This window comes from Taeniopygia guttata, chromosome 30 (genome assembly GCF_048771995.1).
Source record: "Taeniopygia guttata chromosome 30, bTaeGut7.mat, whole genome shotgun sequence".
Taxonomy (NCBI): domain Eukaryota; kingdom Metazoa; phylum Chordata; class Aves; order Passeriformes; family Estrildidae; genus Taeniopygia; species Taeniopygia guttata.
In genome coordinates this window covers 960,042-987,651 of record NC_133055.1, presented here as the reverse complement: position 1 = coordinate 987,651, position 27,610 = coordinate 960,042, and the positions used below count along the sequence as shown (strand labels likewise).

The window sequence follows — 27,610 nt, the reverse complement described above, 5'->3', positions numbered from 1 at the left end:
GGAGAAAATCCGGGGATCGATGGAAAAGTCACTTCCAGGTGATTTTGGGGCAGAAAAGTCAAATCCAGGCACGGCCATGTGGATTTATGGGATTTCTCCCAAATTTCCCCCGAAATCCTGATTTTATTCCCCCCCAAAACTGAAATCCTGACAGACAGATCCAAATTCCCAAATCCTGGGGTAAAATTCCATGAAAAAAGAGGATTTTTGTAGTCCTTTTATGGCTTTTATTAAGTCAAAACATCCAACGGATCCGATTTTCCAGGTTTTTGAGGGAGTGAGAAATTGCTGCTTCCAAGGCTGAGAAATCTTGGAAAAAGGAACAAAAAAAATCAACGAATTTTGGGAAAATATTTGGGGCAGATCGAAGTGTTCCGGGGAAAAATCTGGATTTGGTAGTTTGGAGTGAAATTCATCCCCAAAAAATACCTTTTCCAGGTTTTTCTGCTTCCAACCACCATTTTTTTTTTGGGGAAAAATGAAGGTTCTGGATTTGGGATGAGTCCAATCCTGTTAATTTTGGTGGATTTGATGGAAAATCAGGCAAAAACCAGGAAAAACCTGATAAAAATAGAATTTTAGAGATAAATCCAGGGAAGAAGAATTCAGCACCAATTCCTTGGATTTTGTCATTCCTAAGGCCTAAAAATTCCAACAAAATCTCCAAAAATTTATGGAAAATTCCTTAAAATTACTCTAAAAAATAATGAAAATGTTCAAAGACTCCCAATTCTGGATTTATCTTGGAAAATTGCTGGGAATTATCACCAGATCCGGCTCAATCCTGGATTTTTTGGGGACCTTTTCTGGGATTTTGTTTTGGTTTTTTTCTCTTTTTTTGGGGGATTTTGTTTGGATTTCTGCTCCCCCTCCGCGCCTGACCCGCTCTGGAATTCAATCCCGAATATTTCCACGGGATTTTCCAACACTGGAGCCATCAAACCCTTCCTGATTCCTGGAATTCAGTCCGGCTCAACCTCAGATTTTGGGATGGGAACAAATCTCAAATTTAAGGGGCACGAGGAAAGGTGGGAATTGGGAAAATTTGGGATAATACCCACGAAAAATCAGGATTTTACCCCCAGGGAGGCACAGGGAGCGACGACGGGGACTTGGAATTTCAAATTCCCTCAAAGCCCAATTTTTCCCAAAGATTCCAGATCCCAAATCCGCCCGGAGCCATAAAATAAAATGGGATTTATCCCTAAAATCCAATTCCCCCCACTTTTTTCATCCGTAAAATCCCATTCCCTCAATGATTTTAACTTTAAGATCCCATTTTCCCCATTTTTTAATCCATAAAATAATGTTCCCTCAATTTTTCCTTTATAAAATTTCTTTTTTTTCTCATAAAATCCCTTTCCTTCCATCTTTTTATCCGTAAAATCCCATTTTTCCCATAAAATCCCATTCCCTCCATCTTTTTATCCGTAAAATCCCATTTTTCCCATAAAATCCCATTCCCTCCATATTTTATCCATAAAATCCAATTTTTTTCCATAAAATTCCATTCCCTCAATTGTTTTTCTCTATAAAATCCCATTTTTTAAATAAAATCCCATTTCCTAATATTTTTTCTCCATAAAACCCCATTTTTTCCATAAAATGCCATTTTCTCAATCTTTTTCCTCCATAAAATCCAATTCTTTTCATAAAATCCTATCTACTCCATCTTTTTCCTCCATAAAACCCCATTTTTTTCCATAAAATCCCATTTTCCATATTTTTTCTCCATAAAACCTCATTTTCTCCATATTTTTCTTTCATAAAACCCCATTTTTTCCATAAAATCCCATTTTTCCATCTTTTTCCTCTATAAAACCCCATTTTCTCAATAAAACCCCATTTTCTCCATATTTTTTCTCCATAAAACCCCATTTTTTCCATAAAATCCCATTTTTCCATCTTTTTCCTCTATAAAACCCCATTTTCTCAATAAAACCCCATTTTCTCCATATTTTTCTTTCATAAAACCCCATTTTTTCCATAAAATCCCATTTTCCATCTTTTTCCTCTATAAAACCCCATTTTCTCAATAAAACCCCATTTTCTCCATATTTTTTCTCCATAAAACCCTACTTTTTCCATAAAATCCCATTTTCTCAACATTTTTCCATAAAATCCCATTTTTCCATCTTTTTTTCTCCATAAAGCCCCATTTTCTCCATATTTTTCCTCCATAAAACCCATTTTTTTCCAAAAAATCCCATTTTCTCCATCTTTTTCTCCATATAACCCCACCCCTCCATCTCCACACGACGTTCCCGACGGCTCCACCGTAATTCCCATTTTCCCAAAAAAACCCCAAAAAACCAACCCCAACCCCACCCAACCCTCCCACGGCGCTCGCTCCAGGATTATTACAAAAAAAAAACAGGAAAAAAAAAATTAAAAATCACGGAATGGTGGTCAGGAAATTCCAAAGGCTTCCCCAAAGAAGAATGGACGGCGAAGGCAGGAATGAAATCGAGTTTATTTGTCCGGAAAAGGTCGGGAAAGGCGGGAAGCGCTAACCTGAGTCCGACTCGTCGCTGTCGGAAGAACTCGACTCGCTGCTGGATTCCGACTCCGACGAGGAGAATCCCTTGAGCTTGGAGGAGCCGGCCAGGACGTCGAGCTTCTCTGCCGGGAACAACGGGAGGGCGTCACCGCGGGGGCGTTAACGGGGGATCGACTGCCTCAACCCAACTGGTTTGGCCTAAAGTCAACCAGGGCATCCCAACTGGGTCATCCTGAACTCAACCGGTTGGTTCTGAACTCAACTGGTTCGTTCTAAACCCAACTGGTTGGTTCTGAACTCAACTGGGTCATCCTGAAGGCAACTGGTTGATCCCAAACTCACCCGGTTGGTTCTAAACTCAACTGGGTCATCCTGAACTCAACTGGGTTATCCTGAACTCAACCGGTTGGTTTTACACTCAACTGGGTTGTCCTGAACTCAACTGGGTCATCCTGAACTCAACCGGTTGGTTCTGAACTCAACTGGTTCGTTCTAAACCCAACTGGTTGGTTCTGAACTCAACTGGGTCATCCTGAACTCAACTGGGTCATGCTGAACTCAACCATTCGGTTCTAAACTCAACTGGGTCATCCTGAACTCAACTGGGTCATCCTGAAGCCAACTGGTTGATCCCAAACTCAACCGGTTGGTTCTAAACTCAACTGGGTTGTCCTGAACTCAACCGGTTGGTTCTGAACTCAACTGGGTCATCCTGAACTCAACTGGTTGGTTCTGAACTCAACTGGGTCATCCTGAACCCAACTGGTTGATCCCAAACTCAACCGGTTGGTTTTACACTCAACTGGTTGGTTCTAAACTCAACTGGGTCATCCTGAACTCAACTGGGTCATCCTGAACTCAACCGGTTGGTTCTGAACTCAACTGGGTCATCCTGAACTCAACTGGGTCATCCTGAACTCAACCATTCGGTTCTAAACCCAACTGGGTCATCCTGAACTCAACCTGTTGGTTCTGAACTCAACTGGTTCATTCTAAACCCAACTGGTTGGTTCTGAACTCAACTGGGTCATCCTGAACTCAACTGGTTGATCCCAAACTCAACCGGTTGGTTTTACACTCAACTGGGTCGTTCTGAACTCAACTGGGTCATCCTGAACTCAACTGGGTCATGCTGAACTCAACTGGGTCATGCTGAACTCAACTGGGTCATCCTGAACTCAACCATTCGGTTCTAAACTCAACTGGGTCATCCTGAACCCAACTGGTTGATCCCAAACTCAACCGGTTGGTTTTACACTCAACTGGGTCGTTCTGAACTCAACCAGTTGGTTCTAAACTCAACTGGGTCATCCTGAACTCAACTGGGTCATGCTGAACTCAACCAGTTGGTTCTGAACTCAACTGGGTCATCCTGAAGCCAACTGGTTGATCCCAAACTCAACCGGCTGGTTCTAAACTCAACTGGGTTGTCCTGAACTCAACTGGGTTATCCTGAACTCAACTGGGTTGTCCTGAACTCAACTGGGTCATGCTGAACTCAACCAGTTGGTTCTAAACTCAACCGGGTCATCCTGAACTCAACCATTCGGTTCTAAACTCAACTGGGTCATCCAGAACTCAACCGGTTGATCCCAAACTCAACCGGCTGGTTCTGAACTCAACTGGTTGATGCCAAACTCAACTGGTTGGTTCTAAACTCAACTGGGTCATCCTGAACTCAACTGGTTGATCCCAAACTCAACCGGTTGGTTTTACACTCAACTGGGTCATCCTGAACTCAACTGGGTCATCCTGAACTCAACCGGTTGGTTCTGAACTCAACTGGTTCGTTCTAAACTCAACTGGTTCGTTCTAAACCCAACTGGTTGGTTCTGAACTCAACTGGTTGGTTCTGAACTCAACTGGGTCATCCTGAACTCAACTGGGTTATCCTGAACTCAACTGGGTCATGCTGAACTCAACCGGTTGGTTCTAAACTCAACTGGGTCATCCAGAACTCAACCGGCTGGTTCTGAACTCAACTGGGTCATCCTGAACTCAACTGGTTGATGCCAAACTCAACTGGTTCGTTCTAAACCCAACTGGTTGGTTCCAAACTCAACTGGTTGATTCTAAACCCAACTGGTTGGTTCTAAACCCAACTGGTTCATCCTAAACACAACTGGGTCATCCCAAACTCAACCAGTTGGTTCTAAAGCCAACGAGTTGGTCCTAAACTCAACTGGTTGGTCCCAAATCCAACTGGTTCATCCCAAATCCAACCGGTTCATCCCAAAATTAACTCGTTCATCCCAAACCCAACTGGGTCATCCCAAACTCATCGGTTTATCTCAACTCGTTGGTTATAAACTCAACTGGTTTATCCCAAATCCAACTGGTTCATCCCAAAATTAACTCGTTTATCCCAAACCCAACTGGCTGGTCCCAAACTCAATTGGTTTGTCTCAACTCGTTGGTTATAAACTCAACTGGTTCATCCCAAATCCAACCGGTTCATCCCAAAATTAACTCGTTTATCCCAAACTCAACTGGTTCATCCCAAATCCAACCGGTTCATCCCACAATTAACTCGTTTATCCCAAACCCAACTGAACTCATTGGTTTGTCTCAACTCGTTGGTTATAAACTCAACTGGTTTATCCCAAATCCAACCGGTTCATCCCAAAATTAACTCGTTTATCCCAAACCCAACCGGTTCATCCCAAAATTAACTCGTTTATCCCAAACCCAACTGGCTGGTCCCAAACTCAATTGGTTTGTCTCAACTCGTTGGTTATAAACTCAACTGGTTCATCCCAAATCCAACTGGTTCATCCCAAATCCAACTGGTTCATCCCAAAATTAACTCGTTTATCCCAAACTCATTGGTTTGTCTCAACTCGTTGGTTATAAACTCAACTGGTTCATCCCAAATCCAACTGGTTCATCCCAAAATTAACTCGTTTATCCCAAACCCAACTGGTTCATCCCAAAATTAACTCGTTTATCCCAAACCTCGTCCCAAACTCTTCGGTTTGTCTCAACTCGTTGGTTATAAACTCAACTGGTTCATCCCAAACCCAACCGGTTCATCCCAAAATTAACTCGTTTATCCCAAACCCAACTGGCTGGTCCCAAACTCATCGGTTTGTCTCAACTCATTGGTTATAAACTCAACTGGTTCATCCCAAATCCAACCGGTTCATCCCAAAATTAACTCGTTTATCCCAAATCCAACCGGTTCATCCCAAAATTAACTCGTTTATCCCAAATCCAACCGATTCATCCCAAAATTAACTCGTTTATCCCAAACCTGGTCCCAAACTCATCGGTTTATCTCAACTCGTTGGTTATAAACTCAACTGGTTCATCCCAATCGCTTTGTTGCGAATGTGCGCTCAATAATCCAAAATATTAAAATTTTTAAAATAAAAATCTTTAATTATTACAAACAAAGCGGCGCCTGTGGCGGCCGCCATTTTGAATCCCACCCGCCGCCATTTTGAATCCCACCCGCCGCCATTTTGAATCCCACCCGCCGCCATCTTGGCGAGGCGAAACCGCCTCCGAAACCTCCCCAAAAACGCCGGAAAACGCGGCTGAAAGCGCCGAAACGCCGGGATTTGGGCGTACCTGGTGGTTTCCTCTTCTTGCGCAGGCAGGAGGTGACGTAACGCTCCAGCTCGCGCAGCGTCGACGGCTTCAGCGTCTCGAAGTCGATCTCGATCTCGTCGGGGTTGGAGTTCTTGAGCGAGGGCTCGCGGGATTGGATGATGTGCACGACCCGGCCCAGCTTCTCGCCGGGCAGTTTGTTGATGTCCAGGCTCAGCTGCCGCTTCTCCTCGTAGGACATGGGTTTGCACTTCTCCTCCTCCTCCGACTCATAGGCGGGCGCGGCTTTGCTGGGCTTCACCGGCGCCGGCTCCTTCTTGCTGCTCACAGCAACGAAAAATGGTGTTTTAGGCATAAACCCGACCTAAACCAGCTCTAAACCCGACCTAAACCAGCTTAAATCCAACCTAAACCCAGCCTAAACTGGTCCTGAAACAAAGATCTGGAGAACTTCACTACCACCGGCTCCTTCTTGCTGCTCACAGCAACCAAAGATGGAGATTTAGGTCTAAACCCGGCCTAAACCAGCTCTAAACCCGACCTAAACCAGCCTAAACTGGTCCTAACACAAGATCTGGAGGACCTGAGTGCCACCGGCTCCTTCTTGCTGCTCACAGCAACGAAAAATGGTGTTTTAGGCATAAACCCGACCTAAACCCAGCCTAAACCCGACCTAAACCCAGCCTAAACTGGTCCGGAAACAAAGATCTGGAGAACTTCACTACCACCGGCTCCTTCTTGCTGCTCACAGCAACGAAAAATGGTGTTTTAGGCATAAACCTGACCTAAACAAGCTCCAAACCAGCCTAAACCCAACCTAAACCCAGCCTAAACCCGACCTAAACCAGCTCTAAACCCAACCTAAACCAACCTAAACCCAATCTAAACCCAGCTTAAATCCAACCTAAATCCAGCCTAAACTGGTCCTGAAACAAAGATCTGGAGAACTTCACTACCACCGGCTCCTTGCTGCTCACAGCAACCAAAGATGGAGATTTAGGGCTAAACCCGAGTTAAACCCAGCCTAAACCCAACCTAAACCCAACCTAAACCCAGCTTAAATCCAACCTAAACCCAGCCTAAACTGGTCCTGAAACAAAGATCTGGAGAACTTCACTACCACCGGCTCCTTCTTGCTGCTCACAGCAACCAAAGATGGAGATTTAGGGCTAAACCCAACCTAAACCCAGCCTAAACCCAACCTAAACCCAGCCTAAACTGGTCCTGAAACAAAGATCTGGAGAACTTCACTACCACCGGCTCCTTGCTGCTCACAGCCAAAAAAAAGATGGAGATTTAGGGCTAAACCCGACCTAAACCAGCTCTAAACCCAGCCTAAACCCAGCCTAAACCCAGCTTAAATCCAATCTAAACCAAACCTAAACCCAACCTAAACTGGGCCTGAAACAAAGATCTGGAGAACTTCACTACCACCGGCTCCTTGCTGCTCACAGCAATGAAAGATGGTGGTTTAGGCATAAACCCGACCTAAACCCAGCCTAAACCCAACCTAAACCCGACCTAAATCCAACCTAAACTGGTCCTAACAAAGGATCTGGAGGACCTGAGTGCCACCAGCTCCTTCTTGCTGCTCACAGCAACGAAAGATGGTGGTTTAGGTATAAACCCGACCTAAACAAGCTCCAAACCAGCCTAAACCCAACCTAAACCCGACCTAAACCAGCTCTAAACCCAACCTAAACCCAACCTAAATCCAGCCTAAACTGGTCCTGAAACAAAGATCTGGAGAACTTCATTACCACCGGCTCCTTCTTGCTGCTCACAGCAATGAAAGATGGTGTTTTAGGCATAAACCCGACCTAAACCAGGTCTAAACTCAGCCTAAACCAGCTCCAAACCAGCCTAAACCAAACCTAAACTGGTCCTAACAAAGGATCTGGAGGACCTGAGTGCCACCAGCTCCTTCTTGCTGCTCACAGCAACCAAAGATGGAGATTTAGGGCTAAACCCGACCTAAACCCAGCCTAAACCCGACCTAAATCCAGCTTAAACTGGTCCTGAAACAAAGATCTGGAGAACTTCACTACCACCGGCTTCTTCTTGCTGCTCACAGCAACCAAAGATGGAGATTTAGGTCTAAACCCGACCTAAACCAGCTCTAAACCCAACCTAAATCCAGCCTAAACTGGTCCTGAAACAAAGATCTGGAGAACTTCACTACCACCGGCTCCTTGCTGCTCACAGCAACGAAAAATGGTGGTTTAGGCATAAACCCGGCCTAAACAAGCTCTAAACCCGACCTAAACCAACCTAAACCCAATCTAAACCCAACTTAAATCCAACCTAAACCCAATCTAAACCCAACTTAAATACAACCTAAACCCAGCCTAAATCCAGCCTAAACTGGTCCTGAAACAAAGATCTGGAGAACTTCACTACCACCGGCTCCTTCTTGCTGCTCACAGCAACCAAAGATGGAGATTTAGGGCTAAACCCGACCTAAACCCAACCTAAACCCAGCTTAAATCCAATCTAAACCCAACCTAAACCCAGCCTAAACTGGTCCTGAAACGAAGATCTGGAGAACTTCACTACCACCGGCTCCTTCTTGCTGCTCACAGCAACCAAAGATGGAGATTTAGGTCTAAACCCGACCTAAATCCAGCTTAAATCCAATCTAAACCAAACCTAAACTGGTCCTGAAACAAAGATCTGGAGAACTTCACTACCACGGGCTCCTTGCTGCTCAAAGCCAAAAAAAAGATGGTGGTTCAGGCATAAACCCGACCTAAACCAGCTCTAAACCAGCCTAAACCCAGCTTAAATCCAATCTAAACCAAACCTAAACCCAACCTAAACTGGTCCTGAAACAAAGATCTGGAGAACTTTACTACCACCAGCTCCTTCTTGCTGCTCACAGCAACCAAAGATGGAGATTTAGGTCTAAAACCGACCTAAACCAGCTCTAAACCCGACCTAAACCAGCTCTAAACCCGACCTAAACCAGCTCTAAACCCGACCTAAACCAGCTCTAAACCCAACTTAAACCCAACCTAAAACCCAGCTTAAATCCAATCTAAACCCAGCCTAAACTGGTCCTGAAACAAGATCTGGAGGACCTGAGTGCCACCAGCTCCTTCTTGCTGCTCACAGCAACAAAAAATGGTGGTTTAGGCATAAACCCGACCTAAACCAGCTCTAAACCCGACCTAAACCAGCTCCAAACCAGCCTAAACCAACCTAAACTGGTCCCAACAAAGGATCTGGAGGACCTGAGTGCCACCGGCTCCTTCTTGCTGCTCACAGCAACGAAAAAATGGTGGTTTAGGTATAAACCCGGCCTAAACCAGCTCTAAACCCGACCTAAACCAGCTCTAAACCCAACCTAAACCCAAAGCTGAGCTCAAACTGGTTTTGGACACCCAAAGCAGAGCTCAAACTGGTTTTGGACACCCAAAGTTGAGCACAAGCTATTCAAACCCAAAGCTGAGCTTAACTCCCCCCTGGGCACCCAAAGCTGAGCTTAACTCGCCCCTGGGCACCCAAAGCTGAGCTTAACTCCCCCCTGGGCACCCAAAGCTGAGCTTAACTCACCCCTGGGTGCCCAAAGCTGAGTTTAACTCGCCCCTGGGCACCCAAAGCTGAGCTTAACTCCCCCCTGGGCACCCAAAGCTGAGCTTAACTCGCCCCTGGGCACCCAAAGCTGAGCTTAACTCACCCCTGGGCACCCAAAGATGAGTTTAACTCACCCCTGGGCACCCAAAGCTGAGCTTAACTCGCCCCTGGGCACCCAAAGCTGAGCTTAACTCCCCCCTGGGCACCCAAAGCTGAGCTTAACTCCCCCTGGGCCCCAAATCTCGGTTCCTCCATCAGCCACGGAGAAGAACCGTCCCCAAAGCTGAGCTGAGCTCCAGGCTGGGCTCAAACCCACCATGAGCTGGAGGTGCCGGGGGCGCCTCGTTAAGGAGCCGCGTTAATTACCTTAATTAGGCGGGGGAGTGGCCGGGGGGTGGGGAGGGCGCACCTGGAGGCGCTGCTGCTGCTGCTGCTGTTGCTCTTCTTGGCCTTCTTGGGTGGTGGTTCCTTGGCCTTGGTCTTCTTGGCCTCCTCCAGCTCCTCCTTCTTTTTGTGCTTCTCCTTCTTCTTCTCCTTCTTGTCCTTCTCCTTCTTCTTTGGTTTGTTCTGCTGGGGCTGGGACAGCGCCGCCAGCTGCTCGTGCACGGCCTTCAGCTGCGGGAACGGGACATCTTGGAGAACTTGGAGAACTTGGAGAACTCGGAGAACTTCTCCGGGTTCTCCTGGGCAAACCTTGGAGCCAGCACCAGAGGCTCGGGCAGAGGAACCGAGGTCATCTCCAAGGTCATGGAGGGTGACCAACCCACCCCGGTCACCCCAGAGCAATGGTCAGGAGATCCATGGACACCTCCAGGGTCATCAAACCCAACCCATGACTGACCCCACCTGCTGAGGGTCACCTCCAATGGTTTCATGGACACCTCCAGGGTCACCAAACCCAACCCATGACCCCACCTGGTCACTGAGGGTCACCTCCAATGGTTCCATGGACACCTCCAAGGTCACCAAACCCAACCCATGACCCCACCTGGTCACTCAGTGTCACCTCCAAGGTCATGGAGTGTGACCTGGAGTGACCAACCCACCCAGGTCACCCCAGAGCAATGGTCAGGAGATCCATGGACACCTCCAGGGTCACCAAACCCAACCCGTGACCCCACCTGGTCACTCAGTGTCACCTCCAAGGTCATGGAGGGTGACCCGGAGTGACCAACCCACCCCGGTCACCCCAGAGCAATGGTCAGGAGATCCATGGTCACTGCCAGGGTCATCAAACCCAACCCATGACCCCACCTGGTCACTCAGTGTCACCTCCAAGGTCATGGAGTGTGACCTGGAGTGACCAACCCACCACGGTCACCACAGAACAATGGTCAGGAGATCCGTGGACACCTCCAAGGTCATGGTCTGGAGTGACCAACCCACCCCGGTCACCCCAGAGCAATGGTCAGGAGATCCATGGTCACCTCCAGGGTCACCAAACCCAACCCGTGAAGGACCCCACCTGCTGAGGGTCACCTCCAATGGTTCCATGGTCACCTCCAGGGTCATCAAACCCAACCCATGACTGACCTCACTTCCATGGACACCGCCAGGGTCACCAAACCCAACCCATGACCCCACCATGGTCACTGAGGGTCACCTTCAATGGTTCCATGGACACCTCCAAGGTCATCAAACCCAACCCATGACCCCACCCTGGTCACTCAGTGTCACCTCCAAGGTCATGGGGCGTGACCTGGAGTGACCAACCCACCCAGGTCACCCCAGAGCAATGGTCAGGAGATCCATGGACACCTCCAAGGTCATGGAGTGTGACCTGGAGTGACCAACCCACCCCGGTCACCACAGAGCAATGGTCAGGAGATCCATGGACACCTCCAGGATCATCACACCCAACCCATGACTGACCCCACCTGCTGAGGGTCACCTCCAATGGTTCCATGGACACCTCCAAGGTCATCAAACCCAACCCATGTCCCCACCTGGTCACTCAGTGTCACCTCCAATGGTTCCATGGACACCTCCAAGGTCATGGAGGGTGACCTGGAGTGACCAACCCACCCAGGTCACCGCAGAACAATTGTCAGGAGATCCGTGGACATCTCAAGGGTCAACAAACCCAACCCATGACCCCACCTGGTCACTGAGGGTCACCTCCAATGGTTCCATGGACACCTCCAGGGCCATCAAACCCAACCCATGACTGACCCCACCTGCTGAGGGTCACCCCCAATGGTTCCATGGACATCTCCAAGGTCACGGAGTGTGACCTGGAGTGACCAACCCACCCTGGTCACCCCAGAGCAATGGTCAGGAGATCCATGGTCACCTCCAGGGTCATCAAACCCAACCCATGACCCCACCTGGTCACTGAGGGTCACCTCCAATGGTTCCATGGACACCTCCAGGGCCATCAAACCCAACCCATGACCCCACCTGGTCACTGAGGGTCACCTCCAAGGTCATGGGGTGTGACCTGGAGTGACCAACCCACCCTGGTCACCCCAGAGCAATGGTCAGGAGATCCATGGAGACCTCCAGGGTCATCAATCCCAACCCATGACCGACCCCACCTGCTGAGGGTCACCTCCAATGGTTTCATGGACACCTCCAGGGTCACCAAACCCAACCCATGACCCCACCTGGTCACTGAGGGTCACCTCCAATGGTTCCATGGACACCTCCAAGGTCACCAAACCCAACCCGTGACCCCACCTGGTCACTCAGTGTCACCTCCAAGGTCATGGAGGGTGACCTGGAGTGACCAACCCACCCAGATCACCCCAGAGCAATGGTCAGGAGATCCATGGACACCTCCAGGGTCATCAAACCCAACCCATGACCCCACCTGGTCACTGAGGGTCACCTCCAAGGTCATGGAGTGTGACCTGGAGTGACCAACCCACCCAGGTCACCCCAGAGCAATGGTCAGGAGATCCATGGTCACCGCGAGGGTCATGGTCTGGAGTGACCAACCCACCCAGGTCACCCCAGAGCAATGGTCAGGAGATCCATGGACACCTCCAGGGTCACCAAACCCAACCCATGACTGACCCCACCTGCTGAGGGTCACCTCCAATGGTTCCATGGACACCTCCAGGGTCATGGAGTGTGACCTGGAGTGACCAACCCACCCTGGTCACCCCAGAGCAATGGTCAGGAGATCCATGGACACCTCCAGGGTCACCAAACCCAACCCATGACTGACCCCACCTGCTGAGGGTCACCTCCAGTGGTTCCATGGACACCTCCAAGGTCACCAAACCCAACCCATGACCCCACCATGGTCACTGAGCTTTGGGTCAACAAACCCAACGGGTTTGGGTCAAGTCAACATCTCCAGGCCAACAAACCCAACGATTTTGGGTTAAAAACCCAACGATTTTGGGTCAACAAACCCAACGATTTTGGGTCAACAAACCCAACGATTTTGGGTCAAAAAACCCAACGATTTTGGGTCAACAAAACCAACGATTTTGGGTCAACAAAACCAACGATTTTGGGTCGACAAGCCCAACGATTTTGGGTCGACAAACCCATGGATTCCAGAATGATAAACCCAATGATTTTGGGTCAAAAACCCAACGATTTTGGGTCAACAAAACCAACGATTTTGGGTTAAAAACCCAACGATTTAGAGTTGACAAACCCAACGATTTAGAGTTGACAAACCCAACGATTTTGGGTCGACAAACCCATGGATTCCAGAATGATAAACCCAATGATTTTGGGTCAAAAACCCAACGATTTTGGGTCAACAAACCCAACGATTTTGGGTCAACAAACCCAACGATTTTGGGTCAAAAAACCCAACGATTTTGGGTCAACAAAACCAACGATTTTGGGTCAACAAACCCAACGATTTTGGGTCAAAAAACCCAACGATTTTGCGTCAAAAAACCAAATGGTTTTAGGTCAACAAACCCAACGATTTTGGGTCGACAAACCCATGGATTCCAGAATGACAAACCAAACGATTTTGATTCGACAAACCCAACGATTTTGGGTCAAGAAACCCAACGATTTTGGGTCAACAAACCCAAAGGTTTTGGGTCACAAACCCAACGATTTTGGGTCAAAAACCCAATGATTTTGGGTTAAAAACCCAACGATTTTGGGTCAAAAACCCAACGATTTTGGGTCGACAAACCCAACGATTTTGGGTCAACAAACCCAACGATTTTGGGTCAACAAACCCAACGATTTTGAGTTGACAAACCCAATGATTTTGGGTCGACAAACCCAACTATTCCAGGCTGACAAACCCAACGATTTTGGGTCAACAAACCCAACGATTTTGGGTCAACAAACCCAACGATTTTGGGTTAAAAACCCAACGATTTTGAGTTGACAAACCCAATGATTTTGGGTCGACAAACCCAACGATTTTGGGTTAAAAACCCAACGATTTTGGGTCGACAAACCCAACAATTTTGAGTTGACAAGCCCAACGATTTTGGGTTGAAAACCCAAAGGTTTTGGGTCAACAAACCCAACGATTTTGGGTCGACAAACACAATGATTTTGGGTCAACAAACCCAACGATTTTGGGTCGACAAACCCAACGATTTTGGCTTAAAAACCCAACGATTTAGAGTTGACAAACCCATGGATTCCAGAATGACAAACCCAACGATTTTGGGTTGACAAACCCAACGATTTTGGGTCAAAAAACCCAACGATTTTGGGTCAACAAACCCAACGATTTTGGGTCGAAAAACCCAACGATTTTGGGTCAACAAAACCAACGATTTTGGGTCAACAAACCCAACGATTTTGGGTCAAAAAACCCAAGCATTTTAGGTCAATAAACCCAATGATTTTGGGTCAAGAAACCCAAAGGTTTTGGGTCAACAAACCCAACGATTTTGGGTCGACAAACCCAATGACTGTGGGTCAATAAACCCAACGATTTTGAGTTGACAAACCCAACGATTTTGAGTTGACAAACCCACCGATTTTGGGTTGACAAACTCAACAATTTTGGGTCAACAAAACCAACGATTTTGGGGCAAAAAACCGCAGCATTTTAGGTCAACAAACCCAATGATTTTGGGTCAACAAACCCAACGATTTTGAGTCGACAAACCCAATGGTTTAGGTCAACAAACCCAACGATTTTGGGTCGACAAACCCAACGATTTTGGGTCAAAAAACTCAACGATTTTGGGTCGACAAACCCAACGATTTTGGGTCAAGAAACCCAATGATTTTGGGTCAACAAACCCAAAGGTTTTGGGTCGACAAACTCAACAATTTTGGGTTAAAAACCCAACTATTTTGGGTCAACAAACCCAACGATTTTGGGCCAACAAACCCAACGATTTTGGGTCAAAAAACCCAACGGCTTTGGGTCAACAAAACCAATGATTTTGAGTTGACAAGCCCAACGATTTTGGGTCAACAAACCCAACGATTTTGGGTTAAAAACCCAACGATTTTGGGTCAACGAACCCAACGATTTTGGGTCAACAAACCCAACGACTTTGGGTCAACAAACCCAACGACTTTGGGTCAACAAACCCAACGATTTTGGGTCAAAAAACCCAACGATTTTGGGTCAAGAAACCCAACGATTTTGGGTCAAAAAACCCAAAGGTTTTGGGTCAACAAAACCAACGATTTTGGGTCAAAAACCCAACGATTTTGGGTGAACAAACCCAACGATTTTGAGTTGACAAACCCAACGATTTTGGGTCAAAAACCCCAACGATTTTGGGTCAAAAACCCAACGATTTTGGGTCAACGAACCCAACGATTTTGGGTCCACAAACCCAACGATTTTGAGTCGACAAACCCAACGATTTTGGGTCAACGAACCCAACGATTTTGGGTCGACAAACCCAACGATTTTGGGTCAACAAACCCAACGATTTTGGGTCAAAAAATCCAAGCATTTTGGGTCAAGAAACCCAACGATTTTGGGTCAAGAAACCCAACGATTTTGGGTCAAAAAACCCAACGATTTTGGGTCAAAAAACCCAAAGGTTTTGGGTTAAAAACCCAACGATTTTGGGTCACCAAACCCAACGATTTTGGGTCGACAAAACCAATGATTTTGGGTCCAAAAACCCAACGATTTTGGGTCAACAAACCCAACGATTTTGAGTTGACAAACCCAACGATTTTGGGTCAACAAACCCAACGATTTTGTGTCAACAAACCCAACGATTTTGGGTCAACAAACCCAACGATTTTAGGTCAACAAACCCAACGATTTTGGGTCAACAAACCCAACGATTTTGGGTCAAGAAACCCAACGATTTTGGGTCGACAAACCCAACGATTTTGGGTCAACAAAACCAACGATTTTGGGTTAAAAACCCAACGATTTTGGATCAACAAACCCAACGATTTTGGGTTGACAAACCCAACGATTTTGGGTCAACAAACCCAACGATTTTGAGTCGACAAACCCAACGATTTTGGGTCAACAAACCCAACCATTTTGGGTCAAAAAACCCAACGATTTAGAGTTGACAAACCCAATGATTTTGAGTCGACAAACCCAACGATTTTGGGTCAACAAACCCAACGATTTTGGGTCAACAAACCCAATGATTTTGCGCCAACAAACCCAACGATTTTGGGTCAACAAACCCAACAATTTTGGGCCAACAAACCCAACGATTTTGGGTCGACAAAGTCAACAATTTTGGGTCAATAAACCCAACGATTCTGAGTTGACAAACCCAACGATTTTGGGTCAACAAACCCAACGATTTTGGGTCAACAAAACCAACGATTTTGAGTCGACAAACCCAACGATTTTGGGTCAAAAACCCAACGATTTTGGGTTGACAAACCCAACGATTTTGGGTCAACAAACCCAACGATTTTGGGTCGACAAACCCAACGATTTTGGGTCAACAAAACCAAAGGTTTTGGGTCGACAAACCCAATAATTTTGGGTCAACAAACCCAACGATTTTGAGTTGACAAACCCAACTATTCCAGGCCGACAAACCCAATGATTTTGTGTCAACAAACCCAATGATTTTGGGTCAAAAAACCCAACGATTTTGGGTTAAAAACCCAACGATTTTGGGTCGACAAACCCAACGATTTTCGGTCCACAAACCCAACGATTTTGAGTCAACAAACCAAACGATTTTGAGTTGACAAACCCAACGATTTTGGGTCAAAAAACCCAACGATTTTGGGTCAAAAAACCCAACGATTTTGGGTCAACAAACCCAACGATTTTGGGTCAAAAAACCAACGATTTTGGGTCAAAAAACCCAACGATTTTGGGTCAACAAACCCAACGATTTTGGGTCAACAAAACCAACGATTTTGGGTCAACAAACCCAACGATTTTGGGTCAAGAAACCCAACGATTTTGGGTCAAGAAACCCAACGATTTTGGGTCAAAAAACCCAAGCATTTTAGGTCAATAAACCCAATGATTTTGGGTCAAGAAACCCAAAGGTTTTGGGTCAACAAACCCAACGATTTTGGGTCGACAAACCCAATGACTGTGGGTCAATAAACCCAACGATTTTGAGTTGACAAACCCAACGATTTTGAGTTGACAAACCCACCGATTTTGGGTTGACAAACTCAACAATTTTGGGTCAACAAAACCAACGATTTTGGGGCAAAAAACCGCAGCATTTTAGGTCAACAAACCCAATGATTTTGGGTCAACAAACCCAACGATTTTGAGTCGACAAACCCAACGATTTTGGGTCAAAAAACTCAACGATTTTGGGTCGACAAACCCAACGATTTTGGGTCAAGAAACCCAATGATTTTGGGTCAACAAACCCAAAGGTTTTGGGTCGACAAACTCAACAATTTTGGGTTAAAAACCCAACGATTTTGGGTCAACAAACCCAACGATTTTGGGCCAACAAACCCAACGATTTTGGGTTAAAAACCCAACGATTTTGGGTCAAAAAACCCAACGATTTTCAGTCGACAAACCCAACGATTTTGAGTTGACAAACCCATGGATTCCAGAATGACAAACCCAGCGATTTTGGGTCAAGAAACCCAACAAATTTGGGTCAACAAACCCAACGATTTTGGGTCAACAAACCCAACGATTTTGGGTCAACAAAACCAACGATTTTGGGTCAACAAACCCAATGATTTTGGGTCAACAAACCCAATGATTCCAGAATGACAAACCCAACGATTTTGGGTTAAAAAACCAACGATTTAGAGTTGACAAACCCACAGATTCCAGAATGACAAACCCAACCATTTTGGGTTAAAAACCCAACGATTTCGTTGCCTCTGGAGCTGACGTCCGTGGGACACCCAGGACCTCCAGCCATGACCCCAATCCCACCCAACGCCGCCGGAAGGAGCTTTGGACCATCCCGTACCTGCTCCTGGAGCTCGGCCAAGCGCTGCGCCCGCTCCTCCTCGGAGTCGTCGGAGGAGCTGTCGCTGTCGGAGGAGCTGTCGCTGCTGCTGTCGCTGGACGAGGGCGGTGCCACCTTGGTGGGAGGTGGCACCACCACCGGGGACGAGGCGGGGATCACCGGCTCCTCCGGCTCGTCCGGCATCTTGGCAAAGCGCATCTCGAACACGTCCTGCAACAACAGAGGAACCGAAACGGAACCGGTGGGTTCTACGCCAAAACTCAACACCTGGATGTGGAACGGAGGGAGGGGACGTGAAATTTTGGGAGTTTCTTGGAATTCTGACTCTCTCCAAGGTGGATTTATGGGATTTGCTCGTTTATTTTTTCGTTACTTTCAGGTTCTTGAGATCTTCTTGAATCACCTTCAGTAGTTCTGATGATCTTTAAGAGGTTCCACCATGGATTCCCGCTGGAGATCTCAACCATCTCCAAGGTGGTTTTGGGATGAAAAACTGGTGGTTTTGGGATGAAAAATTGGTGGTTTTGGGGGGGAAATTCAGAGGATTTCCTCCATTTCTTATTCAAAAGCTGCTTCTGGAGTTCTTCTCCATCTTCTTGGACCATCTCTGGTTGACTCCGTGATTTTCGAGGTCTTCTCCAACCTCAATCCCACCACGGATTCCCACTGGAGATCTCAACCATCTCCAAGATGGTTTTGAGGGAAAAACTCAGAGAATTTCCTCAAATTCTCATTTTGAACCTGACTTTTCCAAGTTCTTGAGATCTTCTTGGACCATCTTTGGTGGACTCCGTGATTTTTGAGGTCTTCTCCAGTCTCAATCCCACCCCACTCCCCTCTTCATCCATTCCAGGGGTTCTCACTCACTTTGAAGAAATTCCCTTCCATTTTCAAGGATTTTTCCTCATTTTGGAAGGAATTTTCCATAATTTTGAAGGATTTCCCCTCCACTTTCGAGCACATTTTGAAGGATTTTATTCCATTTTTCCTCCTTTTTAAAGGATTTTATTCAATTTTCAAGGATTTCAACACCATTTGGAAAACAGCAAAAAGCCAATTTTAATTTTTTTTTGCCGAGTCAGCGTTTTAATTTTTTTTAAATTTTTCTTGTGATTTTTTTTTTTTTTGGGCAAATCCTGCTGGTAAAACCCCCCCAAAAAAAGGGAATTTTTGGCCGGAATCCTCACCTGGAGTTTCCTGGCCATGGCCACCACCTCGTGGTCGGCGGGGTTGTACTTGTAACAGTTGGAGAACATCAGGCGGACGTCGGCCGCGAACTCCTGAGCGTCGCGGTACTCGCGGCCCTCCAGCTTGGACTGCGGACACCGAAACGTGGCCAAATCCGCCCAAATTCTGCCCCAATTTCACCCAAATTCAACCCAAATTCTGCTCCAATTTCACCCAAATTCAACCCAAATTCTGCCCCAATTTCACTCAAATTCCACCCAAATTCGACCCAAATTCTGCCCCAATCTCACCCAAATTCGTCCCAAATTCTGCCCCAATTTCACCCAAATTCAACCCAAATTCTGCCCAGATTTCACTCAAATTCAACCCAAATTCTGCCCAGATTTCACTCAAATTCCACCCAGATTCTGCCCCAATTTCACCCAAATTCGACCCAAAATCTCTGTGAATTTCACCCAAATTCTGCCCAGATTTCACTCAAATTCAACCCAAATTCTGCCCAGATTTCACTCAAATTCCACCCAGATTCTGCCCCAATTTCACCCAAATTCGACCCAAAATCTCTGTGAATTTCACCCAAATTCTGCCCCAATTTCACCCAAATTCCACCCAAATTCTGCCCCAATTTCACCCAAATTCAACCCAAATTCTGCCCCAATTTCACCCAAATTCCACCCAAATTCTGTGCGACTTTCGACCAAAATTCTGCCCCAATTTCACCCAAATTCAACCCAAATTCTGCCCCAATTTCACCCAAATTCCACACAGATTCTGCCCCAATTTCACCCAAATTCGACCCAAATTCTGCCTTAATTTCACCCAAATTTAACCCAAATTCTGCCCCAATTTCACCCAAATTTAACCCAAATTCTGCCCCAATTTCACCCAAATTCAACCCAAATTCTGCCCCAATTTCATCCAAATTCCACCCCAATTCTGCCCCAATTTCACCTAAATTCGACCCAAAATCTGTGCGAATTTCACCCAAATTCTGCCCAGATTTCACTCAAATTCCACCCAAATTCTGCCCCAATTTCACCCCAATTCTGCCCCAATTTCACCCCAATTCTGCCCCAATTTCACCTAAATTCGACCCAAAATCTGTGCGAATTTCACCCAAATTCTGCCCCAATTTCACCCAAATTCGACCCAAATTCTGCCCCAATTTCACCCAAATTCGACCCAAATTCTGCCCAGATTTCACTCAAATTCCACCCAAATTCTGCGCAACTTTCGACCAAAATTCTGCCCCAATTTCACCCAAATTCCACCCAAATTCTGCGTGACTTTCGACCAAAATTCTGCCCCAATTTCACCCAAATTGCAACCAAATCCACCAGAATTCCACACAAATCCCGCCCAAATTCCAACCTGAGTCCACCCAACTTCCACCCAAATTCTGCCCAAATTCCACCCAAATTCTGCCCTAATTCCAAGCACATTCCGCCCAAATTCTACACAAATCTCACCCAAATTCCACCCAAATTCTGCCCAAATTCCCGAATTCCACCCAAATTCTGCCCAAATGTCACCCGAATTCTGCCCGAATTTCATTTCAATCACACCCAACTTCCACCCAAATTCCCCCCAAATCCCACCCAAATTCTGCCCAAATTCCCCCCAAATTCCACCCCAGGGGCGGGCTGGGGGACATTCACATTTCACCCCTAAACCCCCATTTTTTCCAATTTTCACCTCCCAAACCCCCTTTTCCCCCCCTCTTTCACTCCCCAAAACCCCATTTTACCCTCCCAAAACCCCATTTTCTCCCCGATTTCCCCCCCAAAACCCAATTTTCCCCCCTAAAACTCCATCTCCCCCCATTTTACCCCCCCAAACCCCATTTTCTCCCCATTTCACCCCCCCAAAACCCCATTTCCCCCCATTTCACCCCCCCAAAACCCAATTTACTCCCCTAAAACCCCATTTCCCCCCCATTTCACCCCCCCAAACCCCATTTCACCCCCCAAAACCCCATTTTCTCCCCGTTTCGGCCCCAAAACCTCTTCTCTGCCCCATTTTCTCCCCGATTTCACCCCCAAAACCCCATTTCACCCCCCAACACCCCATTTTACCCCCCCAAACCCCATTTTCCCCCATTTCACCCCCCAAAACCCCATTTTCTCCCTGATTTCCCCCCCAAAACCCCATTTCCCCCCCAAACCCCATTTCCCCCCATTTTCGCCCCCTAAAACTCCATCTCCCCCCATTTTACCCCCCCAAACCCCATTTTCTCCCCAATTTTCCCCCCCAAACCCCATTTTCTCCCAGATTTCCCCCCCAAAACCCAATTTTCCCCCCTAAAACTCCATCTCCCCCCATTTCCCCCCCCAAACCCCATTTCCCCCCATTTCACCCTCCCAAACTCCATTTCCCCCCATTTCCCCCCCCAAAACCCCATTTTCTCCCCGTTTCCCCCCATTCCACACCCCCCCAAACCCCATTTCTCCCCCATTCCACCCCCCCAAACCCCATTTTCTCCCCGATTTCCCCCCCAAAACCTCTTCTCTGCCCCATTTTCTCCCCTATTTCCCCCCTAAAACCCTATTTTACCCCCTAAAACTCCATTTCCCCCCATTTTACCCCCCAAAACCCCATTTTCTCTCCGATTTCCCCCCCAAAACCCCGTTTTCCCCCCACTCCATTCCTCCAAAACCCCATTTTTCTCCCATTTATCCCCCTAAAACCCCATTTCCCCCCATTTCACCCCCCAAAACCCCATTTTACCCCCCCCAAAACCCCATTTTCCCCCCACTCCATTCCTCCAAAACCCCATTTTTCTCCCATTTATCCCCCTAAAACCCCATTTCCCCCCATTTTACACCTCCCCAACCCCATTTCCCCCAATTTCAATCCCCCAAAACCCCATTTTCTCCCCGATTTCAGCCCCCAAACCCCATTTTCTCCCCATTTTACCCCCCCAAAACCCCATTTCCACCCCTCAAACCCCATTTTCTCCCCGATTTCCCCCCCCCAAACCCCATTTTCTCCCCGTTTCCCCCCCAAACCCCATTTCACCTCCCCAAACCCCAATTTCTCCCCATTTTACCCTCCCAAAACCCCATTCCCCCCCCCCCAAACCCCATTTTCTCCCCTTTTCCCCCCAAATCCCCCGTTTCTCACCTTGATGGTGCTGAGGTCCATGGGGTGTTTGATGATGTCGCAGTAATCGTGCAGCCCCAGCGCCTCCACGTCCACGGGTTTGTAGAAGGGCCAGGCGTAGGCCGCGTGTTTTTTGGCGAACATCTCCTTGATGATGCCGCCGCAATATTTCAGCTGCTCCGAGGTTTTGGAGGTTCGAGCCTCGCCCGGGTGTTGTTGTGAGTCCGGCACCTCTTTTTTGGGGGGTTTCGGGGGGCGGCCGCCCTCGCGGCGCGGCCCCAGTTTGGTGGTTTTGGGTTCGGCGGGAAGCGAGGAGGAGTCGTGGATGGGGTCCATGGCCGTGGGCGTGGTGGTGTCGGCTTTCCGCTTGACGCCTTTCTTCGTCTGTAGGGAGAGAAGGTTTTGGGGTGTTCATTGGGGTTTTGGGGTGTTTTGGGTGTTTTTTGGGGTTTGGGGGTGTTCGTTGGGGTTTTGGGGTGTTCTTTGGGGTTTGGGGTGGTCATTGGGGTCCATGGCCGTGGTGGTGTCGGCTTTCCGCTTGACGCCCTTCTTCGTCTGTAGGGAGAGAGGGTGTTGGAGTTTGGGGTGTTCTTTGGGGTTTTGGGGTTTGGGGTGTTCTTTGGGGTTTGGGGATTTGGGGTTTGGGGTGTTCTTTGGGGTTTGGGGTGTTCTTTGGGGTTTGGGGTGGTCATTGGGGTCCATGGCCATGGTGGTGTCGGCTTTCCGCTTGACGCCTTTCTTCGTCTGTAGGGAGAGAGGGTGTTGGGTTTGGGGTGTTGGGTTTGGGGTTTTGGGGTGTTCTTTGGGGTTTGGGGTGGTCATTGGGGTTTGGGGTTGGGGTTTGGGGTGGTCATTGGTGGTGTCGGCTTTCCGCTTGACGCCTTTCTTCATCTGCAGGGAGAGAAGGTGTTGGGGTGATCGGGGTTTGGGGGTGTTCATTGGGGTTTGGGGTGTTTGGAGTTTGGGGGTTTGGGGTGGTCATTGGGGTCCATGGCCGTGGTGGTGTCGGCTTTCCGCTTGACGCCTTTCTTCGTCTGTAGGGAGAGAGGGTGTTGGGGTTTTGGGGTGTTCTTTGGGGTTTTGGGGTGTTTTTGGGGATTTGGGGTTTGGGGTGTTCTTTGGGGTTTGGGGTGGTCATTGGTGGTGTCGGCTTTCCGCTTGACGCCTTTCTTCGTCGGTAGGGAGAGAGGGTGTTGGGGTGTTCTTTGGGGTTTTGGGGTGTTCTTTGGAGTTTTGGGGTTTGGGGTGGTCATTGGGGGTTGGGGTGTTCATTGGGGTTTGGGGTGTTCTTTGGGGTTTTGGGGTTTGGGGTTTTGGGGATTTGGGGGTGTTCGTTGGGGTTTGGAGCTTCTGCTTTGGAGACGTTCCTTTGGTTTCCACTTTGGGGTCGTTATTGGTCCCTAATTAAGCTAATTAGGGCACCTGACGAAGCAATGGAAACAGCAATGAAAACGACAACATTAGTAATAACAGTAAAATTAATAAAAATAACGATAATAAGCCCCAATTAACACCAAGGGAAGTCCCTAATGAAGCTGATTACAGGCACCTAACGAAGGAATGGCAATAATAATGGACATAACAACAATAATAAACACCAATTAACACCAAGGGAAGTCCCTAATGAAGCTAATTACGGGCACCTAATGGAGCAATGAAAACAGCAATGGAAACAACAACATTAGTAATAACAGTAATGTTAATAAATATAATGATAATAAGCAACAATTAGCACCAAGGGAAGTCCCTAATTAAGCTAATTATGGACACCTAACGAAGGAATGAAAACAGCAATGAAAACGATGACAATATTAGCAATAATGGTAACATTAATAAAAATAATGATAATAAACCACAATTAACACCAAGAGCAGTCCCTAATTAAGCTAATTATGGGCACCTAATGGAGCAACGGAAACAGCAATGAAAACAATATTAGGAATAAGGGTAAGGTTAATAAAAATAACGATAATAAGCCACAATTAACACCAAGGGCAGTCCCTAATTAAGCTAATTACGGGCACCTAACGAAGCAATGGAAACACCAATGAAAACGATGACAATATTAGCAATAACGGTAACATTATTAAAAATAACGATAATAAGCCCCAATTAACACCAACCTCAGTCCCTAATTAAGCTAATTATGGGCACCTAACGAAGGAATGGAAACAGTAATGAAAACGATGACAATATTAGCAATAACCGTAACATTAATAAAAATAACGATAATAAGCCACAATTAACACCAAGGGCAGTCCCTAATTAAGCTAATTACGGGCACCTAATGAAAGAATAGAAACAGTAATGAAAACAATATTAGGAATAAGGGTAAGGTTAATAAAAATAACGATAATAAGCCCCAATTAACACCAACCTCAGTCCCTAATTAAGCTAATTACGGGCACCTAACGAAGGAATGGAAACAGCAACGAAAACGATGACAATATTAGCAATAACGGTAACATTAATAAAAATAATGACATTAAGCCCCAACCAGCACCGAGGTCGGCGGCTAACGAAGCCAATGAAGCTAATTACAGGCACCTAACGAAAGCATGGAAACAGCAATGAAAACTATGACAATATTAGCAATAACAGTAAAATTAACAAAAATAATGCTAATAAACCACGATTAGCACCGAGGTGGGTGGCTAATGAAGCCAATTAAGCTAATTACGAGCACCTAACGAAAGAATGGAAACACCAATGAAAACTATGACAATATTAGTAATAACGGTAAAATTAACAAAAATAACGCTAATAAACCACGATTAGCACCGAGGTGGGCGGCTAACGAAGCCAATTAAGCTAATTACGAGCACCTAACGAAAGAATGGAAACACCAATGAAAACGATGATAATATTAGCAATAACAGTGAAATTAATAAAAATAACACTAATAAACCACAATTAGCACCGAGGTGGGTGGCTAACGAAGCCAATTAGGCTAATTGCGCTCACCTTGACGGGCTGGGCGGGCGCGGGGAGGACGGGCGGGTGGGGCGGCAGCGCGGCGGGCGCGGCGGGCGCGGGCGGCGGCGCCGGGGCGGGCGCGGGGGGCGCGGGCGGCACCACGGTGACGGCGGGCGGCGGCAGCAGCTCCGTGCCCACCGCGCCGGCGGCGCCGAACGGCAGAGGTGGTGGTGCCAGGCCCGGTACCGGCACCGGGGGCGGCACCGGGGATGAGGACGGGGCGGCGTTGGGTGCCACAGAGGAGCCCGGCTTGGAGGGCACTGCCGGGAGAAAAGGGGTCAGGGTGGGGGAATAAATGGGGGAATAAATGGGGGAATAAATGGGAATAAATGGGGAAATAAATGGGAAAAGGGGGGAAAATATAGGGGAAAATATATGGGAAAAAGTGAAATAATGGGGGAAATAAATGGGGAAGTATATGGGAAAATAAGGGGAAAATTCAAGGGAAAAAAGGAATAAGGGAGGGAAAATGGGGGGAATAAGGGGGGAAATAAATAGGGAAATATATGGGAAATAAATGGGGAAATACATGGGAAAATAAGGGGAAAATTCAAGGGAAAAAAGGAATAATGGGGAAAATAATGGGGGAAATAAGGGGGAAATAATGGGGGAAATAATGGGGGAAATAATGGGGAAAATAAGGGGGGGAATAAAGGAAAAAGGGGGGAAATAAATGGGGAAATATATGGGAAAATATATGGGAAAATACATGGGAAAATAAGGGGGAATAAATGGGGAAATAAATGGGAATAAGGGGGGAAATAAATGGGAATAAGGGGGGAAATAAATGGGGAAATATAGGGGAAAATATATGGGAAAATACATGGGAAAATAAGGGGGAATAAATGGGGAAATAAATGGGAATAAGGGGGGAAATAAATGGGGAAATATATGGGAAAATATATGGGAAAATACATGGGGAAATAAGGGGGAATAAATGGGGAAATAAATGGGAATAAGGGGGGAAATAAATGGGGAAATATATGGGAAAATATATGGGAAAATACATGGGAAAATAAGGGGGAATAAATGGGGAAATAAATGGGAATAAGGGGGGAAATAAATGGGAAAAGGGGGGAAATAAATGGGGAAATATATGGGAATAAGGGGGGAAATAAATGGGAAAAGGGGGGAATATATGGGGAAATATATGGGAAATAAATAGGGAAATATATGCGAAATAAATGGGGAAATATAGGGGAAAATATAAGGGAAAATAAGGGGAAAATATAAGGGAAAAAAGGAATAATGGAGGAAATAATGGGGGAAATAAATGGGGAAAAAAGAGGGAAATCTGGGAGTTTTCTGGGAATTTTTTTGGGAATTTTGGTGGGCGGGGGGGGGGGGAAATTTTGAGGATCTTGGAATGTTTTTGAGGGGAATTTTGGCATTTTTTTTCCCCAGAAATTTTCAGAATATTTTTGGAAATTCTGTGAATTTCAGAATATTTTTGGAAATTCTGTGAATTTCAGAATATTTTTGGAAATTTTGTGAATTTCTGAATTTTTTTTTGGCGGGGTGGGGGGGGAATTTTGGTTTTTTTTTTGGGGGGAATTTAGAAAATTTGGAAGGGGGGGGGATTTAGCGGATTTGGGGGTTATTTGGGGGGAATTTGGGAATTTTTTTTGGAATTTAGGACACCCCACCTGGTTCCTTGCGGGCTCGGCCCCGGCCCTTGGTCTGGGCGATGACGATTTCGGTTTCCTCCTGCGTCATCTCCGAGATTTTCTGCAGGAAAAGTTTCTCCAGAGCTTCTGCCATCAGCACAATGTCATCTCCTGGCTGGAAAATGGGGAAAAAAATCAGATTTTGGGAAAAAAAATCAAAATTTGGGAAAAAAACCCTTCTGCCATCAGCACAATGTCATCTCCTGGCTGGAAAATGGGGAAAAAAAATCAAAATTTGGGAAAAAAAAATCAAAATTTGGGAAAAAAAAGCTTCTCCAGAGCCTCTGACATCAGCAAAATATCATCTCCTGGCTGGAAAATGGGATAAAAAAATCAAAATTTGGGAAAAAAACCCTTCTGCCATCAGCACAATGTCATCTCCTGGCTGGAAAATGGGGTAAAAAAATCAGATTTTGGGAAAAAAATCAAAATTTGGGAAAAAACCCTTCTGCCACCAGCACAATGTCATCTCCTGGCTGGAAAATGGGGAAAAAAATCAAAATTTGGGAAAAAAAATCAAAATTTGGGAAAAAAAAGCTTCTCCAGAGCCTCTGCCATCAGCACAATGTCATCTCCTGGCTGGAAAATGGGATAAAAAAATCAGATTTTGGGAAAAAAACCCTTCTGCCATCAGCACAATGTCATCTCCTGGCTGGAAAATGGGATTAAAAATCAGATTTTGGGAAAAAAATCAAAATTTGGGAAAAAAACCCTTCTGCCATCAGCACAATGTCATCTCCTGGCTGGAA

The 27,610-nt window shown here is 46.6% G+C and overlaps 1 protein-coding gene across 9 annotated transcripts in view; it reads right to left on the bottom strand.

The window, feature by feature from the left end:
- The window catches only part of BRD4 (bromodomain containing 4), an 83,583-nt gene that overhangs the window by 29,098 nt on the left and 26,875 nt on the right, over positions 1-27,610 (bottom strand). For all 9 annotated transcript variants that reach the window (XM_072919956.1, XM_072919954.1, XM_072919957.1 and 6 more), the window contains exons 6-13: positions 26,841-26,976; positions 25,183-25,454; positions 22,240-22,602; positions 19,116-19,244; positions 17,929-18,138; positions 10,038-10,243; positions 6,074-6,372; positions 2,515-2,622 (exon numbers count right to left, since the gene is read on the bottom strand). In XM_072919956.1, coding sequence (XP_072776057.1) covers positions 2,515-2,622; positions 6,074-6,372; positions 10,038-10,243; positions 17,929-18,138; positions 19,116-19,244; positions 22,240-22,602; positions 25,183-25,454; positions 26,841-26,976 — 1,723 coding nt within the window. The remainder of the gene's footprint in view (positions 1-2,514; positions 2,623-6,073; positions 6,373-10,037; positions 10,244-17,928; positions 18,139-19,115; positions 19,245-22,239; positions 22,603-25,182; positions 25,455-26,840; positions 26,977-27,610) is intronic.